Source organism: Haliaeetus albicilla, chromosome W (genome assembly GCF_947461875.1).
Source record: "Haliaeetus albicilla chromosome W, bHalAlb1.1, whole genome shotgun sequence".
NCBI lineage: Eukaryota > Metazoa > Chordata > Aves > Accipitriformes > Accipitridae > Haliaeetus > Haliaeetus albicilla.
The window spans coordinates 21,319,673-21,338,259 of NC_091515.1; the positions used below are offsets into that span (position 1 = coordinate 21,319,673).

At 45.0% G+C, this 18,587-nt stretch overlaps 1 protein-coding gene across 1 annotated transcript; it reads left to right on the forward strand.

Moving 5' to 3' along the window:
• Positions 1 to 4,073: 4,073 nt before the first annotated feature.
• On the forward strand, positions 4,074 to 10,818 carry LOC138683563 (follistatin-like). Its single transcript, XM_069775555.1, has 6 exons — positions 4,074 to 4,256; positions 6,150 to 6,341; positions 6,757 to 6,975; positions 7,340 to 7,564; positions 8,584 to 8,814; positions 9,513 to 10,818. Exons 1-6 carry the CDS (start codon positions 4,175 to 4,177, stop codon positions 9,593 to 9,595), a joined length of 1,032 nt encoding a protein of 343 aa, XP_069631656.1. The 5' UTR covers positions 4,074 to 4,174; the 3' UTR covers positions 9,596 to 10,818.
• The last annotated feature ends 7,769 nt before the right edge of the window (positions 10,819 to 18,587 follow it).

Here is an 18,587-nt window from a genome sequence, read left to right on the forward strand (position 1 = left end):
CAATCTATTGTCCACTACCTGAAAACAAACATCAACTTCTAGGTCAACTTAAAGAACAAAATAACTGTTCAATGTACTTGTATTCATCTAGTAAGCACAACACTTACCAATAGCATACAATATAAGTTTTATGTTTAACAGTTTCACTTATGTGGAGGAATAATTTCAGTGTAATAGCACATATACCCACTACCTGAGAGCATAATAGTATAATTCAGTTAATACATTTTGGAGCTTAGTTTTATCAGGAATTGGTTTGCTTGTTTTTCGTTAAAAAATCTTGGCCAAATCAAGAAATCAACCTTTTTAATACAGATTTTTATGCTACTCTATGCTGAGAAACAGCACATGAAATTTCTACAGCAGAAAAGGCTGTTGAAGGCTTGAATTGCCCTATACTGGGGGGGGGGGGGGGAAGCAAGCTTATACAATGGAACAATGCAGTGGTACTCAGAAAAGTCCTTAAATCTGATATTTAAGACGTGTAAAAGGGGAACCTTTGTAAAAGTGCAGTTTTCCAGAAACAGGCCCTTCTTTTTGAGATAATCAGGACAATTAGGTGAGAGTAAAGGAGGCTCACAAGTTTTCTCTCATACCAGAAGAGGACATTCTGCCTTTATTTGAGTACTTGCTCTGTGGGAGAAGCTAGTTGTATGAGAAACCACATCCGATGATACATGCATCCAGGACCACAGGAGGGTGTTTGAGTCTTTTTCCTCTCCCTTGAATGTTAGGTTGGGAAATGCCAGGATAGGCCTTCACATTTTCTCTCGCCCAAAATCCAGATCCCTTCCAAATAATCAGCTTTTGCTTGGAGTCCTATCCACATCCTCAAAAAACTTTATGCAGACATGCTCCTTATCAAAGAAAGGGTCCTGAGGTGGTCCATTCTTGATACAGGCAACTGCTCCTCTGTTGAGAGGCAGCACGTTGAGAGGAAGAGAGTAAAAGGAAATACGTTATACTAGTACAATGAATACTGATTTACACAAAATAAATATTCCCCATATGCGTATGTATGTATGTTAATAGCACATGTCACACAAGGTTACACTTGGGGATTATTTTTCCTCCTGCTCAGTATTTTGCTGCAATTTTCCTCAGAGACCAGCTACTTAATATTGTGGATTATGGAGCCTGTTGTAACTACAGCTATATTAGAGATAGGACAAAGACACACATTTTATGTACATTGAGACCTAAATCTGAACTTTCCGAAAGTTTGAGATGTTAGTATATATGGGTTTTTTAAAAGGTTTTATTATTCCAAGATCAGGGCCAGCTGCAAAGATTGGATTCACATCCAAAAACATATATTAAAATGCATACACTTCTTGGTAGAAAGAAGTTTTAAAACCTGTCAGGCTGAGAACAACACTCTTTTTGTGTGCTGCTTGATAATTCTGTTACAGATCAACCCTATTGTTTTTTGAGTAATTTAAATGTGGTTGTTGGCAAAGCAGAAAGGGGTGGGGGAGTTGTACAGGGAGGCACACAGTGAAAAAGAAGAAAGCATTTTTTATTATACACTATATCCCTGATGTTGTTACACACAAACCGAATATTTAGCATTTAAAAAAGAAGAAGAAAAACCCCAACAATAAAAGAAACAGCAGCTGTTTCTATGTAATGTCAGAGAACAGGGTGATACAAACCTCCATAACAGTGCAATCATATTGATCTCCTGATGATACACCCATGAAGCACATGTGCAAACGTTATCAACCCATCCAGCATCTCATTTCCAGGAATACGGGCTGAAAATGCCTCTCTGTAATTGAAAACATTATGAGGATAAACACTGTATTGGCAAATTATTAAAAAACACAAACAAACTTGGCGGGAGGGGGAAGAAAGAAAGAAAAAAAAAGTGAGCCCGCCCCCGCAGCACGCCCCGGTATCGCGGCCGGACGGTGCCTCCTCGCTCGGGAGCAGCCGGGGCAGCCGACTGCGCTCCCTGCGCTGCCGCCGGGACCCCTCCAGGTCACCCGCGCTTGGGTGAGAAGCAGCTCGGCCCCGGCGCTGCCCCCGGGGGGAGGCAAGCTGCTTCAGGAGGTGTGAGGTGGCGGTGCGACGCCGCACCCGGCCGTGGCCGGGAGCCCCGCGGAGCGAGTCGGAGGGGGACCCGGGAGAGGGGCGCCCTGGAGGGGGCGGCAAGGGCAGCCAGGTCTCCGACCCCCCACACCTCGGTGGGCTCCGCGCCGTTTCCTACGCGCCCCGCGACGGGCAGAGCCCAGCTCGCTGCCTCCGCACCCGGCAGGGGCTCCCCCCGCGCCTCCCGGCTGGGCCGTGCCCGGGGGGGGGAGGGCGAGGGGGACCATCCCCTCGGGGCACCTTGCGCCCAGGATCCGTCCCCGCCGGGAGGAGAGGCAGCTTTTGAAACCGGCCCTTTATTTGCGTTTTGCTATTAATTGTTAATGTCATCTGCCATTAGAGGGCACTAAGCAACCCTGCATTAACGCTGCTCCGGCGAGCGAGGAGGGAGAGGCGGGGGGGGGAGGGAGAGAGAGGCACCAATTTGGGAAAAGATTAAAAAGGATGTGGAGTCCCGGAGCTTCTGAAGTGCGCAGAATGCCCGGGCGCTGCTCAGGACAATGATCATAATAATAACAAAACAAAACAAATGCAGCGAGGTCAATCATTTACCATTCTGCTTCTTAATGCGTGTGACCGCAAGTGGTACCGAGGGACATTGTGATTCATGCCCACTTTCAAAGCAGGACCAGGGCCCGGTCTGAGGCACCCAAACAACTGTCTTCTAATATTAGCACGGCTGTATTTCTGGATCTATTATAGTCTGTCCAGACAGATCCCATTGTAATGGGATCTTTTATTAAAAGATTAGCACTATCTCCTGCAGTTGGTGGAAAAAAATCTGTTATCACTGAGTTATTTGCAGTTGTGGGGAGGGGGCGGGCGGTGGGGGGAGCCGGAGGGCGGGAGCGGGGAGGAGGGGTGTGGGGAGGGCGCGGGCAGCCGCGGCGCACCGGCCCCTGACCCGGCACTGTCCGGGCATTCCTGTCTGCATACTTCGCAGTCTGTTGTGCTTTGGTGGCTCAGAAAAGCAAAATAATCGAAATTTAAAAGACAGATTTTGAATAAACAATACCATTTTCCGTTAAGGAAATTGTTTTTGTATAAAAGGAAATATCGCCTACTCAGTTTCATTCAGCGGTGCCAAAAAATGTTGTAAATGAGACACCGCCAACTTTTCTAAGCGGAGAATAATGCCAGACTGTGCTTAATAAACTAGTACTGTAGAAGTTCATTATCGATGTTGCAATCTTTTCTGATTCTGAAAGGAGACCGCCTACGTCGCCCCCATTCCCGTCTCGTCCTCCCGGAGCTCCCAGTGAAAAGGCTGTCACTTGGGCACAGCCCTAGGTATTAAACTCCTATTCGTTTCTTGTTTGTTTGTTTGGGGTTGGTCGGTTGGTTGGTTGGTGTTTTTTGGGGGGATGAGTCCCGCCGAGCGCGCTGTGTGCGCGCCAGACGCCTCCCGCCCGTCGGAGGTGCGGGGGAGTGGGATTTATTCTTAGCAGCCGCTTCGCGCGGGGACGGCAGCGCACCGCGGCCGTGGAGCCGACACCGGGCGGGCAGGCGCCGCTCCGCGCCCTGGCAGCCTCCGCACTTCCGCGCACCCGCCCGCGCCGTCGGGGAGACAGGGGCGCCCCTCGCGCGGCAGCGACCCCCGCGGATCGCCTGCTCCCGCGGCGCGGGCGCGGCCCGCCGCGCGCCTCCCAGCTTGCGCGGCCGCGGCCGGCTCCACGGCCGCCACAGCCGGGGCTTGAGCTGCCTCCCGCTGCTGAGCTAACAGCTCCGGCGTCTCCACCGCGCAGGGCTGGTGTGGGGCTGCGCAGGTGCGCTCCAGTGCGCGCCTGTGTGTGCGTGCACCTAGAGCAGATAATTGTAGAGGGTTTCCAGAAGGTGGAAAATGTCACCTGATTCACAGTGAACTTTTTAAATCTCCCCACCCCCGAGCAGACACACACACACTTTAGGAGACCGCCCACCGCAGACAGCTAGGACCCCCGTATAGATTTAAAGAGAGACTGCATTCAGAGCCTGACGTTCATGCAATAGAGCGATCATAAGCAGGCTGGCTAGTGCTCGCTCCCTTTCCCTACTCCCCCTCACGCTTTTTCTGTGTCTCTCACTCCCTGCTATACTGAGGATGTTAAATCAGAGAATCCACCCGGGCATGCTCTTACTCCTGATGTTTCTGTGCCACTTCATGGAAGATCACACAGTGCAGGGTAAGACCAGATTGTTTATTCGCAGATGTTTCTTTATTATTACTATTGTTTTCTGTCTTTTGGGCACGATTTAGTTTGCTGCGGTATTAAACGCCTCTCCCCAAGGTCCAACAGGACGGAAGTTAACTGTGGGCATGGGATTGCTTTGTACCGAGGTGCAGAGGTGTTATTTAGATTCCTTTTTGATCGGATCTTCGCGCTGCTCTGCATAGACACAGAGGACAGATAGGATGTTTCTTGGTATTTATTGTTATTATGCAGCATGAATGAAGAGCAGCATCGCGAGGGAACTTTCCCAGTCTCGGCTTCCGAATGAGTGCTCAAAGTTTGTTGGTAATTTAGCTCAGATTTTTATCTCGCCTGCCTGACAGGAAAGGCGATGATGGGGAGCCCCACAATTACAGCTGAAAATTTTAGAAACCAGTACGTGATCATTTTCCGGACATTCCTTTAATATTGGGATTTCCTCCCCCCTCCTTTTTTTGTGTGTGTGTGAATAAATATTACTGTGTTGTAAACTCTCCTGCACTGAAGAGTATGCTTAAATGAGTTTTGGGTTTTTTTCCATGCGGAAAAAAAACCCCAAACTCGAACCTGATATTGACAACTCTTAAGAGCCCTCTTTCGACACAAGGGAATATTGATTTTTAGTTTTGGGGCTTTTTTCCCTTATCTTAACCGTGTTCCAACCACAACCTGGATATCTTACCATTGCTTGTTTTATCATTGTTTTTTTCTCTTTTTTTTTTCTTTTCTTTCCCCCACTGAGTTAGAGCATAAGTTAAGCTAATGTAAGCAACTGCAAGACGCAAAACTTTTTTTTTTAAGGGCGTTGTTTGTTCAATCATTTTTAGCGGGGGGAGGGGGGCAATCTTCCCCCGCGCCCAGCGACATCTCGGCTGGCCGATCCTGACCCCTCGCTGCGGTACATTCCCATCAGAGTAAGGAGGCAGGATCGAGCCCTGGCTGGATTAGTACCAGGATCAATTGGTATTGAATCGCTGGAGAAGTCACATTGGTTATTCACGAGAGACTCATTCCAACCAAAACTCTCCAGCTAAAAAGGAGGGGTTTACTTGGACTAATGTTCTTGGCTTGACTCCACAAATAACAGGGATACTAGTAAAAAAAAAAAAAACAAAACAAAAACCAACCCCTAAACAACCCCCCTCTATCCGGTTTAAGGACAGTGTACTTTCCTCTGAAATACTTGTGGGAGAGATGGCACCTATAACTTTTCCAGCTTGATCGATTTTTAAAACTCTGTAGGGACCTCCTACTCTATGTGCCCTTTACTTTATTTTTGAGCTCTGCTAACTTATATTAGTGAAGGAAAGACATTTGTTAATAGAAGCAGCAAAATGTGGAGATTTCGAAAGACTTCGCTAACAGTAAATGTTCCCAATTCGTGCAGATTGCAAAATGGGCTGGGACTGAAACTCTATGCGGTACTAAAACAATGCTGCTGTGCAGCCGCCGTAAGGAGGAGAGGGCAGGGGGAGGAAGAAGGAATTTCTTTTTATTCCCTTTTAAATGCATATCCTTTTCAAGCCTCTGTCACGTGCCGGCAGTGCTCCTTCTGCTCTACATATGGAATAAATACCTCCGAAAACTGCCTCGTCCCGTTTTGATCGGGTCTTTTCTTTCTTTCTTTCTGGTTTTTTTTTTAGTGGTTTGGGTTTTTTTTTGGTGTTTGGTTTTGGTGTTTGGTTTTGTTGTTTTATTTAAACTGTGCTCCCAAATGGGCCGGAGTAGCTGCGGGTTATGAAATGGGACAAATAAAAGTAAACAGTCTAGTAAAAGTCATTGCAAGGCGCACGTGTTGTCTGGGTCACTGGTGACTGCCACTGATCCAGCTGGGTGTCTCCCCCCGCCCCCCCCCCCCCCCCGCAGCCGGGAACTGCTGGCTCCGGCAGGCGCGGAACGGCCGCTGCCAGGTCCTCTACAAAACCGACCTCAGCAAGGAGGAGTGCTGCAAGACCGGCCGCCTGACAACTTCATGGACGGAAGAGGACGTCAACGACAACACGCTTTTTAAGTGGATGATTTTTAATGGGGGAGCCCCAAACTGCATCCCGTGCAAAGGTGAGGGGGATGGCTGGCGAGCTGCTCCTTGCTGAGGAGCAGTTCGGGCAGGGACTGGGCGGGGGGAGGAGGAGCAGGGAAGGAGTTGGAGGGGGGGCAGCGCGATCCTCCTGCTTCCTTCCTCAGTGGGGCTTTGAGGCACGTCTCGTACCAGCCCCGGGATCAGTGAGGGGACCCCCATTTCTTCTCGGCCACCGTGCACATCGGGGGGAGGAGGGGAGCGACCTCCTCCCCCCTGCCCTCACTGGTGGGGGGAATTTCCTTCGAGTAGTGTTTCCTGGAGGGGGGGGAAAGTGTTTTCTCTTTACGCCCAGGGGTCACGGTGCAGTGTCTTTTTTTCTTTCTTTAAGCAGTTCTGACACCAGGCCTGTTCTGCACGCTCAGTACTAAAGTGGTACCTCTTTCCTTCCATCAGAAACATGTGAGAACGTGGACTGTGGACCCGGGAAGAAATGTAAAATGAACAAGAAGAACAAACCTCGGTGTGTTTGTGCTCCGGATTGCTCTAATATCACTTGGAAGGGCCCTGTGTGTGGCTTAGATGGGAAAACCTACAGGAACGAGTGTGCCCTTCTCAAAGCCAGATGTAAAGAACAGCCCGAACTTGAAGTCCAGTATCAGGGCAAATGCAAAAGTAGGTTTGCAAATCTAATCCGATCTCCCTCAAATGCCAAAGGGTGTGTGTCTGAGTGTAGGGAGGAGGAGCTGTTGGACATACTTTCCCACAGGAACCAGAGTGATGTTCCAAATGCTGGGAGATAGTAACTAAACACGCTCAACAAGCAAGGACACAGCTGGATTGAGAGTTCCCCATAGTCTAGCAGCACTTGTGTCCCACCAGCTACCCTGAGATGGGAAGGTTTCCACCAGTGGCCCTTAAATGAGGAGAGCTGCTGAAGGCTTTTATTTGATCATTTGTTTCATTGTGTCATCATTCACTCCTCACTGGGGCTCTGAGATCTCCTATTAATCATTGTGTGTTTCCGTCTTTATTTCAGAGACCTGTAGGGATGTTTTATGCCCAGGCAGCTCCACATGTGTGGTTGATCAAACTAATAATGCCTACTGCGTGACATGTAATCAAATATGCCCAGAGCCTACCTCCCCTGAACAGTATCTCTGTGGGAATGACGGCATAACTTACACCAGTGCCTGCCACCTGAGGAAAGCTACCTGCCTACTGGGCAGATCCATTGGATTAGCCTATGAAGGAAAATGCATCAGTAGGTATCTCAGTCAGAGGGGTAAGGGTGGGGGGAGCTTCCCAGCTCATCTGTTGCAGAATAACATGTGTGGAATTGAATGGATGTAGTGAGCATTGGGGAGGAGGAGAGACTTCCAGCAGCCTGGGTTTGTGGTCCCCTCCAGGAAAAGGAGAACCAGGGTGAGCTTTGCCCCAGAAAAGATTGCAAAAGGGGTGAGGGAGTAGAGGGCCTGATCCTGCTTCTCTTGCTATCGCTGTGGGTGCTGACATTAGTACCCAAGGGGAAGTACCCACCATTAAATAGATGATGACATGGTTACAGCGTAACAAGGTATCGATATTCAGTGGATCTGGATTCCTGGAAACAATTGTCTTCAAGTGGTCTTGGCAAAGCTTGAGTTAACTTAATTGGAAACATCTGATCACTTTTTCCTCTTTAAAAATATTGCAGAGTTTGGAGATGGTGGGTGAAGATAGGAAAATAATCTCTGCATCCTGACATTTTTTATTGTGATTTCCAGAAATGAGTGATAGTGAACCATGTTATGAGGAAGCACCTTCAGGTCAGCCTCTGCTCCCCAAAACTGCTGGGGGAATTTGGGGGAGTCCCAGGCTGCTTTTAGTTGGCATAGGTTGAGGTAAATTCCCTTTCCAATCTTGCAGACAACTAGTCTATGTGGGTTAGTTTAAAAATAATTTATTTAGAAATGCTGAATGTGTTGGCAAATTCTGCACTTAGTGCTAATTTGGGGAGCTGAATTTCCACCGACATCAAATGGAGCAGGAAGGTCATATACAATTGGCAAATGTAATTCTGTATTCCCAGGGCCAAGCTCTGCTGGCACAGCTGTCTTTCCTCCCCCACATATAGACAGGCAACGGTGTCCAAGGGACTACTTGCTTTAGTAAAATCAGCAAGTATCATCTGAGCTTTGTCTATTCACAGTTCATTGGGGGAAAGGGAGTTTGGGACAGTTTGTTGCTTTTTTTTTTCCTTTGTCTTTTCACTTACCTTTAGTATCCTGTGTATATTTTTAGAAGCCAAATCCTGTGAAGACATTCAGTGCAGTGCTGGGAAGAAATGCTTGTGGAATTTTAAGGTTGGCAGAGGTCGGTGCGCCCTCTGCCATGAGCCATGCCCTGAAAACAAGTCAGATGAGGCAGTCTGTGCCATCGATAACACAACTTACCCAAGCGAGTGCGCCATGAAAGAGGCAGCCTGCTCCATGGGTGTGCTTCTAGAAGTAAAGCACTCTGGATCTTGCAACTGTAAGTGAGATTTTTAACTCTGAAGGCAATCCCTAGATAATGAAGACTTATACCTTTAAACATAAGAATGCTTGATTTAGAGATTTGAGGTATGGTACAGGTGCCATATAAGTATGTATCTATCACACACACACTTTGGTTACTGATAAAATGCAGTAGATTTCCAACAACCAGTTGGCTTTCAAGTTGGAGTTTTGGGGCTATTCTGAGGACAAGTCATTTTGTCGGAAAGGGGTTGCCCTAGGAGCGTAATTCTAGTGATTTCTTCTTAATTTGTCTGCTCTCGTGTACTTTGCTGATTGCTTTAATACCCATATAAACTCTGTGTCCAAAAGAACAAGCTTAATGGTAGCACATGGGCACCTGGTTTAGCACAGTTGCCTCTACTAACTCTGAGTGAAGGACACAAAGCAGTTAAACCTAGAACACAAGAGCGCTTTTTATTTGATTTCAGGAATCTGCCAATAAAACCTGAGCCACTGATTCTTCAGAACTTTCTGCAGTTATGACTTCATAGTTTATGTATAAAAAAACCTTATTGCATAACAGCAGATGCCAAAGAGCATCTCACTACAAGTCGCATAAAATGCAACGCTGTATTATGGCTGTTCAGAGGGCTTTGAAAACATGCACTAAGCTGCTTCTGTGCTGTTGTTGTCCTTATTTAAACAACAGCTCCCCTGTATTCCCCCATCTAGCCATTAATGAAGACCCAGAGGAAGAAGAGGAAGATGAAGACCAGGACTACAGCTTTCCTATATCTTCCATTCTAGAGTGGTAAAACTTCCATTACTATTGGAACAGCCACTGGGCACAAAATCAATGTCCATACTGTAAATAAGTGTATGCTTATTTATTTTGGGGAGAAAAAAAGTATACATATAGTTGAGTCTGGTAGACATTTATTTATAATGTGTCATGTTTTATAATTTATACATAAAATGTCTGGTTGACTGTACACCTTGTTTTTTGAAGAAATTTATTCGTTAGGGGAAGAGCAGTGTTATTTATTGTGAGGTCTCTTGCTTGTAAAGCTAAGCTTTTCTTTTTTCTTGTAAACTATAAAAGTCCATTCCTTAGAGCTTACCCACATGATCTCATCTCTTTGTTTCACTGATGTTAACTCTTTTCCACTTTAACAAACTTGCATGTTGGTTTCTGTTAAGTTTATTTATTGGATTTTCTGCTTGCTGGTTCTGTACATAAAAGATCCCTCTGGTTTTTGTTTACAAGGAATCTTGACTGACCAAAAGACATTGTAACTGACTTAAATATACTTCCAGGGTGCAGTGAGGCGATCTTCAAGGAAACTTCCACTTTACTTTTCTCTACTTCTGATCATATCATGTACTGAAGTGATCTCAATGTGCTGAGCATATATACTGTACTATATGCATTCTGGACTCAAAGAAATCAGATTATGAAGGTTGTTAATAGCTACAGGGCTAACTGTAATAAGAATAAAGGGTTTATTTTATTTTTATTGTTTTTTTTTGTAACATGTATAAATGTTTTGTCAGGTGTTTCCTTTAAGATGGTCTTGCAGTACCACTTTCAAAGTTTTGTTTTACCAATCAGTGTGCCACTAAAAGTTATATCAAAGCTTTATCAGTTCAAGTTTCTTGCTTTTCATAATACTTTTTTTCTGATGTAATTTTATATTTTCAAACATGGTGAGTTAAATATAAATTCATTTAAATATATAGTTTTGTACTTTTCTACCATGTAAATGTGCAATGTATATAAAAGTTATAATGTGTATTTGTAAATAAATGATGAGTGAAAAAATTAAAAAATGGAATTTTCCCTAGAGGCAGTCCTCAGTTTTCGGTTCTAAAGGGTTCTGGCCCTCTGGTGCAGAGAAGACATACTGGTGGTTAGGGGAAAGGAGGCTTGTGCATGACGTAGCAGCAAAACACACTGGTTAAGGCCAAAGCTTTCACCAGACAGGAACAATGTCTCCAGTTCATTGGTATTAATTAATTTTAAATCCAAGCACACTGATGGAGGAGAAGAGATTTAGCATTTTTGTTTCCCTCTCCATCCTCTAAATAAAAAGTCTGTTATTTCTTGGACATACTTAATTTTCATATTTCTAGGAGGTTTTGAACATGCATTTGAATTTTTGCTAGGCTTCAGATCCATGTTACTGGGGTTGAAGTTGTATCACCATTTTAGATGACCGATAGAAAAAGCAAAACATGGCCTAGTTGCCTAAATGCATGATGTATAGCAATTAGCACAAAAGACCAAAAAAAAAAAATCCCAAACCATCGAAGAATGCATTATCACTTGGAAATTATTTGCCCCCAAAAGGAAGGTTTAGTCTCCTGAGGGCAAGAGAACCCAGAATAAAAAAGAATGGGGGCTGGGAAAACAGAGGGATGGAAAAAGAGCCTATTAGAAAATATCTTGAGGAACTAATAAACGCACGACAATGATATAGAGACAAAATGTTTAATAGATGTGGAGAGTATCAAAGGAGATTCTTCTCAAATTCAGATAGGTGCCAGCTACTTCATTTCCAACAAAACAACGGCATTAAAAGACTGTTTTTAATTGTAAGTATAGTTACATGTCTTACAGAGAGACTGTAGCAGAGCAGGATTTCTGGGTTCTAATTTTATGCTGGTTCACAAAATAACTTTGAGAAAGTCACTGACAGCCAAATTCAAAAAAGCAACAAAAATGCCAGGAAGCTATATTTGCGCATGTACGTGTATGTGAAATAGCCACAAAAATCTACATCAGGTTTTTGTTGATAAAATTATCTAAAAGTTCTGCTACTGCATTTCCCATCACTACTGCTATTTCTATACCACTGAAAATCTTGAAACCTACCTTGCTCCTGCCTATGGTGTACAGGTGAGGCATCTCCTGAGAGGCTTCATGAGGTAGGCATCTTCTGAGCATGCCTAACTGTCACAGTGTAACCCCAGCCAGCAACTAAGCACCACGCAGCTGCTCACTCACTTCCCCCCCACCCAGTGGGATGGGGGAGAGAATCAGAAAAAAAAAAGTAAAGCTCCTGGGTTGAGATAAGAACAGTTTAATAGAACAGAAAGGAAGAAACTAATAATGATAAGAATAACAATAATAAAATGACAATAATAATAATAAAAGGATTGGAATACACAAAACAAGCGATGCACAATGCAATTGCTTACCACTTGCTGACCGATGCCCAGTTAGTTCCCAAACAGTGATTCCCCCCAGCCCCACTCCCCCAGTTTATATACTAGATGGGATGTCACATGGTATGGAATACCCCTTTGGCCACTTTGGGTCAGCTGTCCTGGCTGTGTCCCCTCCCAACTTCTTGTGCCCCTCCAGCCTTCTTGCTAGCTGGGCATGAGAAGCTGAGAAATCCTTGACTTTAGACTAAACACTACTTAGCAACAACTGAAAACATCAGTGTGCTATCAACATTCTTCTCATACTGAATCCAAAACATAACACTATACCAGCCACTAGAACGAAAATTAACTCTATCCCAGCCGAAACCAGGACACTAATGTACACCAACCTTGGCATGAAGCACAACAGTCCTAGAGACTTTCTCACAGAAACACATCCAGAGGTTGTGGCAGCACGACTGCCAACATTTTACATAATATCATGCTTGTAGATAAGGCACTTGTTCATGAAGTGGGAGATGCAGGTTCACTGCTAGTCTCTTCCTGAGGAGGTCATTCCCATATCTCCCAAGAGTGCATCCACCACCAGCTCAAGGTGAAGCTCAAGCTGGAAAACTGTCATGCCTGCTGAAGCCATACTTCCGTATTGGAGAGGAAGCAAGATTCATTGAGAAAGGATAATTTGCAACCCTAATAGATACTCCTTTTGAAGAGGAAGTCCTTGGTTCTTGCCCCAGGGGCTGCCTACTCATGTTGCATTTGTAATTGAGTAACATACATAAATAGTGCTTGAAGCAGGGGACAGAATCCAGGTTGGCTCCCCTTCTCCTTCCCCCAGTAGGTAAGTGCCTCCATCCTTAAGTTATGAAATTATGTTTAACCCCCTGTTTAAATCAAGATTACAATTCTCACATCTTTTTCTACACTGAGTCATAGTTACAACAGAAGAGGCTTTACTTTTTTCTTCCCTCTCTTCTAGGCTTGTACATGAGGAACTTCCTGGGAAGTGGAAATGTGAACTTAATCCCCTCAGTCTAAGGAAGGTGCTGAACCTATTTTTCTACTTTCTTTTTTGTGTATTTTTTGTTTTGTTTTTGTTTTGCTTCCTCTCTTAATGCACAGGTGTGCTGGTTTTGACTAGGATAGAGTTAATTTTTTCCATATTAGCTTGTATGAGACTACGTTTTGGATTTGTGCTGAAAACCAGTGTTGATAATTCAGGGATGTTTTAGTTACTGCTGAGCAGTGCTTACACAGGGTCAAGGCCTTTTCTGCTTCTTACCCCACCCCACCCCACCAGTGAGCAGGCTGGGGGTGCACAAGAAGTTGGGAGGGGACACAGCTGGGACAGCTGACCCCAACTGACCTGAGGGATATTCTATACCATATGACATCATGCTCAGCATATAAAGCTGGGGGAAGAGGAAGGAAGGGGGGACGTTCGGAGTGATGGCATTTGTCTTCCCAAATAACCATTACATGTGATGGAGCCTTGCTTTCCTGGAGCAGTTCATGAAGAACTACAGTCTGTGGCAAGGACTCATGCTGGAGAAGTTCATGGAGGACTGTCTCCCATGGGAGGGACCCCACGCTGGAGCAGGGGAAGAGTGTGAGGAGTCCTCCCCCTGAGGAGGAAGGAGCTGCAGAAACATGTGATGAACTGCCCACAACCCCCATTCCCCATCCCCCTGCGCTGCTTGGCGAGGGAGTTGGTAGAGAAAATCGGGAGTGAAGTTGAGCCCAGGAAGAAGGGAGGGGTGGGGGGAAGGTGTTCTAAGGTTTGGTTTTATTTCTCATTACCCTATTCTGATTTGATTGGTAATTAATTTATTCTCCCCAAGTCGAGTCTGTTTTGCCTGTGATGGTAATTGGTGAGTGATCTTTCCCTGTCCTTATCTCGACCCATGAGCCTTTCATTATATTTTCTCTCCCCTGTCCAGCTGAGGAGGGGGAGTGATAGAGCAGCTTGGTGGGCACCTGGCATCCAGCCAGGGTCAACCCACCACAACCTCCTCCAGCGTGGATTTATCCTTGGGCCACAATCCCTTCCGAGGTATACCTGCTGTGGCACAGACATAACCATGGCCACAGATGCTTTGAGATATACCTGCTCTGGTGTGGACTTATTCACTGCCACAGGCACTTTGGGGTGTCCTGCTCCCGTGTGGACTCATCCACAGGTCACAATCCCTTTGACTCGAGTTCACACTGGAGTTCCAGCCTGTCCAGTACAGCAGCACAGAAACAGCAGCGATGCCCTGGCCATCTGCCAGCCCAGGCGCATCGCCATTGCTGTTATCAAAATGTTCCCAGGCACAGCAGAATAAGATGATAAGCAGTACAGCAGTGTAGCAAGCATTGAAAGCAAAAAGCAGCCCCTAACGAGCACTGGACTCTAATATACAGTGAGGCAAGCAAGCCCCATGGCAAGCACAAGAGCCTGCCAATTAATAGCTAAACAGCAATAACAGCTATAAATTTGATCTAGCACATTCCAGTCAAACCTGTTGTTATCTCAAACCCTTCGAGCCCCACGTTGGGTGACAAAAAGGACTGTCGTGGTTTAACCCCAGCTGGCAGCTAAGCCCCATGCAGCCGCTTGCTCACTTCCCCCCCACCCAGCGGGATGGGGGAGAGAATCAGAAGGGTAAAAGTGAGAAAACTCATGGGTTGAGATAAAGACAGTTTAATAGGTCAAGCAAAAGCCATGCACGCAAGTAAAGCAAAACAAGGAATTCATTCACTATTTCCCATCAGCAGGCAGGTGTTCAGCCATCTCCAGGAAAGCAGGGCTCCATCATGCTTAACGGTTACTTGGGAAGACAAATGCCATCACTCCGAACGTCCCCCCTTCCTTCCTCTTCCCCCAGCTTTATATGCTGAGCATGATGTCATATGGTATAGAATATCCCTCAGGTCAGTTGGGGTCAGCTGTCCCAGCTGTGTCCCCTCCCAACTTCTTGTGCACCCCCGGCCTGCTCACTGGTGGGGTGGGGTGGGGTAAGAAGCAGAAAAGGCCTTGACCCTGTGTAAGCACTGCTCAGCAGTAACTAAAACATCCCTGAATTATCAACACTGGTTTTCAGCACAAATCCAAAACCAAGCTAATATGGAAAAAATTAACTCTATCCTAGTCAAAACCAGCACACAACAGGCTATCCTGGATGTTGTTTAAATGAAGAAACAGAAATGTCTGGATGCTTAAGTACAAGAAGGTGGTTTCCAGCTGTGAAACCATCTTGCACAATCTCCTAAAACCAGAAAAGAAATAAATTTTCAGAAATAATCTTTCTCTTCAGTGTTTTCTGTTGTCTGGCATACGTATTCCCCTTGCTGTAAATCACATTTCTGAAACTCCTAGTTCACCGTGGTGTGTACTTGGGTACTGAATCCCAGGCCTGTTAACTCCATTCACAAATGCAGGCACTTAAAAGTCAGGTGCAGTAACACAGTGGAGCACATATGCTTGAAAACAGAAACCCATATTCTGGCACTTAAGTAAAATCAGCTTAATTCCAAGAGACCCAGCTTGAGGCATTTGAATGATAAGAAAAAAAAAGCCCTGGTACTGAAACGTATTCATCTGTGCAGAATATGCAAGCAAATATACATAATTTTGATCACACTTGAATGCATCCCTGATAGCTGTTCATATGACAGACTTAAGAATGATACAAGGGACCTCTTTTGCACCTTTTACCTCTTTGCTTGCTTTCTGCCTGCTAATACACCTCAGCTAAAACTACATTCCAAGCCTCTCAGTAAATTTCAAACAGCTGCCATTTCTTTATTTTTTATGACATAAAAATGTTTCCTTCTTTCCCTCCAAATGGGAATCAGGTGAAATTAAATTTCAGTATGCAGTGCTGTTCTCTAGGCAGTGACATTTTACTATACAATGAATCACCAGCACAGAAACATCTGTATCATCCCTTTGAAGAACTAGGATTCCATGCTTTCTAGTGAAGCATAACATTTGTACATAGACCAAGGGGTTGTCCTGGTTTCAGCTGGGATAGAGTTAATTGTCTTCCTAGTAGCTGGTACAGTGCTATGTTTTGAGTTCAGTATGCAAAGAATGTTGATTAACACTGATGTTTTCAGTTGTTGCTCAGTAGTGTTTAGACTATAGTCAAGGATATTTCAGCTTCTGATGCCTAGCCAACAAGAAGGCTGGAGGGGCACCAGAAGTTGGCACAGGACACAGCCAGGGCACCTGACCCAAACTGGCCAACAGTGTATTCCATAGCATGTGACATCCCATCTAGTTTAGGAACTGGGAAGGGGGGGGGCAGGGAATTGCCGCTCGGGGACTAGCTGCGTGTCGATCGGCGGGTGGTGAGCAATTGCCCTGCGCATCATTTGTACATTCCAATCCTTTCGTTATTGCTGTTGTCATTTTATTAGTGTTATCATTATCATTATTGGTTTCTTCTTTTCTGTTCTATTAAACCATTCTTATCTCAACCCACGAGTTTTACTTCTTTTTCCCGATTTTTCTCCCCCATCCCACTGGATGGGGGGGAGTGAGTGAGTGGCTGCGTGGTGTTTAGTTGCTGGCTGGGGTTAAACCATGACAGGGGTTCACAAAGTATCAGATTTAAAATTCATAACTCCCTAAAGATAAGGCAATTGCATTTTTTGTTTGATATTTCTGTAATTCCAAGGCCTGCCTGACCCATTATGGCAGCATGAATTTTGCAGGTAGTATATGAAAATTAGTACCCACAAGTTAACTCTTTAAAAATTTTTTTTTTTTCTGATTGACATAAATACATAATAGACCTTAGTGGCTGGATTTTGCTGACAGTCACTTGGGATTACCTGTAAAATTCACAGCTTCATTACTCCCAAACAACGTGGCCAATGAAATTATCACACAGTGAAGTATGACATGAAAACAAGGTAAAAGCTATAATGTTCAGCTCAGAGACTGATTTGGAGTTAAAACCATACATATGGCTTGTTTTCCTGTAATTTATAGGTACATTCTTTTGATCTCTTAATCTTTAAATGGATTTGTTCAACTTCGCCATGGGATTGAAGAGCACTAATGTGTCAGAAAACTGAGAAGGAAGGAACTTTGGACTTTGATAACAGCTAATCAGACCTACTAGATGTAGTTACAGGATAATGAGTTTACCAAGGTGGTCCAGTATAGATTTGAATGTGTAAAGGCCCATGAATTTCCACTAGTGCAACTCAGTAATAGCATCTGAACCTCCCAGTGCTTCAGTGAGGTCTACAGATACTCAGAACTCCCCAAAATGAAACCACTGCATTCACATTCAAGAACTAAATTTTAGTCACCTGGTTTTAAAGATTTTTGAAATATTTAAAAATGAATGTTGGAACTATTTTTCATAGCATGTGTATTGGGTCTGGCTGAGATGGAGTTAATACTCCCCATAGCAGCCCTCATAGCACTGTGCTCTGCATCAGTAGCTAGAAAGGTGTTGATAGCACACCAGTGTTTTGGCTACTGCTGAGCAGTGCTGGCACAGCATCAAGGCTGTCTCCCCAACATTTTTGCCCTCCCCTCAATGGCAGGCTGGGGCAGGGCAAGATCTTGGGAGGGGACACAGCCAGGACAGCTGACCTAAACTAACAAAACAGATATTCCATACCATATGATGTCAGCTCAGATTTAAAAGCTAAGTAAAGGGAGATGGAAGGGGGGGGCATTTTGTCTTCTGGAGCAACCACTACGCGTACTGAAGCCCTGCTTCCCGAGAAGCGGCTAGACATCGCCTGCTGATGGGAAGTAGAGAATAACATAATTTGTTTTTTTCTTTGCTTTCGCGCGCGCAACCTTTGCTATCACTTTATTAAACTGTCCTTATCTTGACCCACGAGCCTTTTGTTTTATTTTCTCCCCCCCGTCCAGCTGAGGAGGGGGAGTGATAGAGCGGCTTTGGTGGGCACCTGGCATCCAACCAGAGTCAACCCACCACAGCATGTTAGAGATTTGCAGCAAAGGCAGCATTTAAAAAAAATATCATTATTACACTGGGTAGCATGATTGTATGCAAAAATATAGTTTTACATAAGAACAGTTTTAAAATCTTTCCCGAGATCCCTTAGCAATTTGGAATGCTCTTATTCAGATAAGTGTTCCTATTGATCTTCTGCTGAGCTTCATGTTATGTACTCTTATTTTAAGTTTCAATCACTTCATATTTTAAGAGGCACCTGGAACTACAAGGATGATGTTGATGGGTGGCCACTGTTAGAAATACTTAGAGGATACTAAAATGTGCTACCATTTGATTTCTGAATTAGGAGCATTGCTAAAAGAGGTCTCAGGGCAAGATATGTAGATAAACCAGATAGGTAGTTATGAAAATCCTTGGACAAGGTGGCACTGATGACAAGTGAGCCCAGTGGAGGACCATCAGGATGCTCAGGGGCTGGAGCACCTGCCCTGCAAGGGGAGCCTGAGGGATGGGGCTGCTTCTGCCTAGAGAAGGGAAGGCTTTGGGGGCACCTCCGAGCAGCCTTCTCCTGCCTACAAGTTCACACTGCATATAAGGAAAGCCTTTTTCCCCATGAGGAAAATCCAGCAGACCATCTCCTGACATCCCTTCCAAGCTGAATTATCCTATGATCCTATGAAGAGGTATGTCCACCCACTTT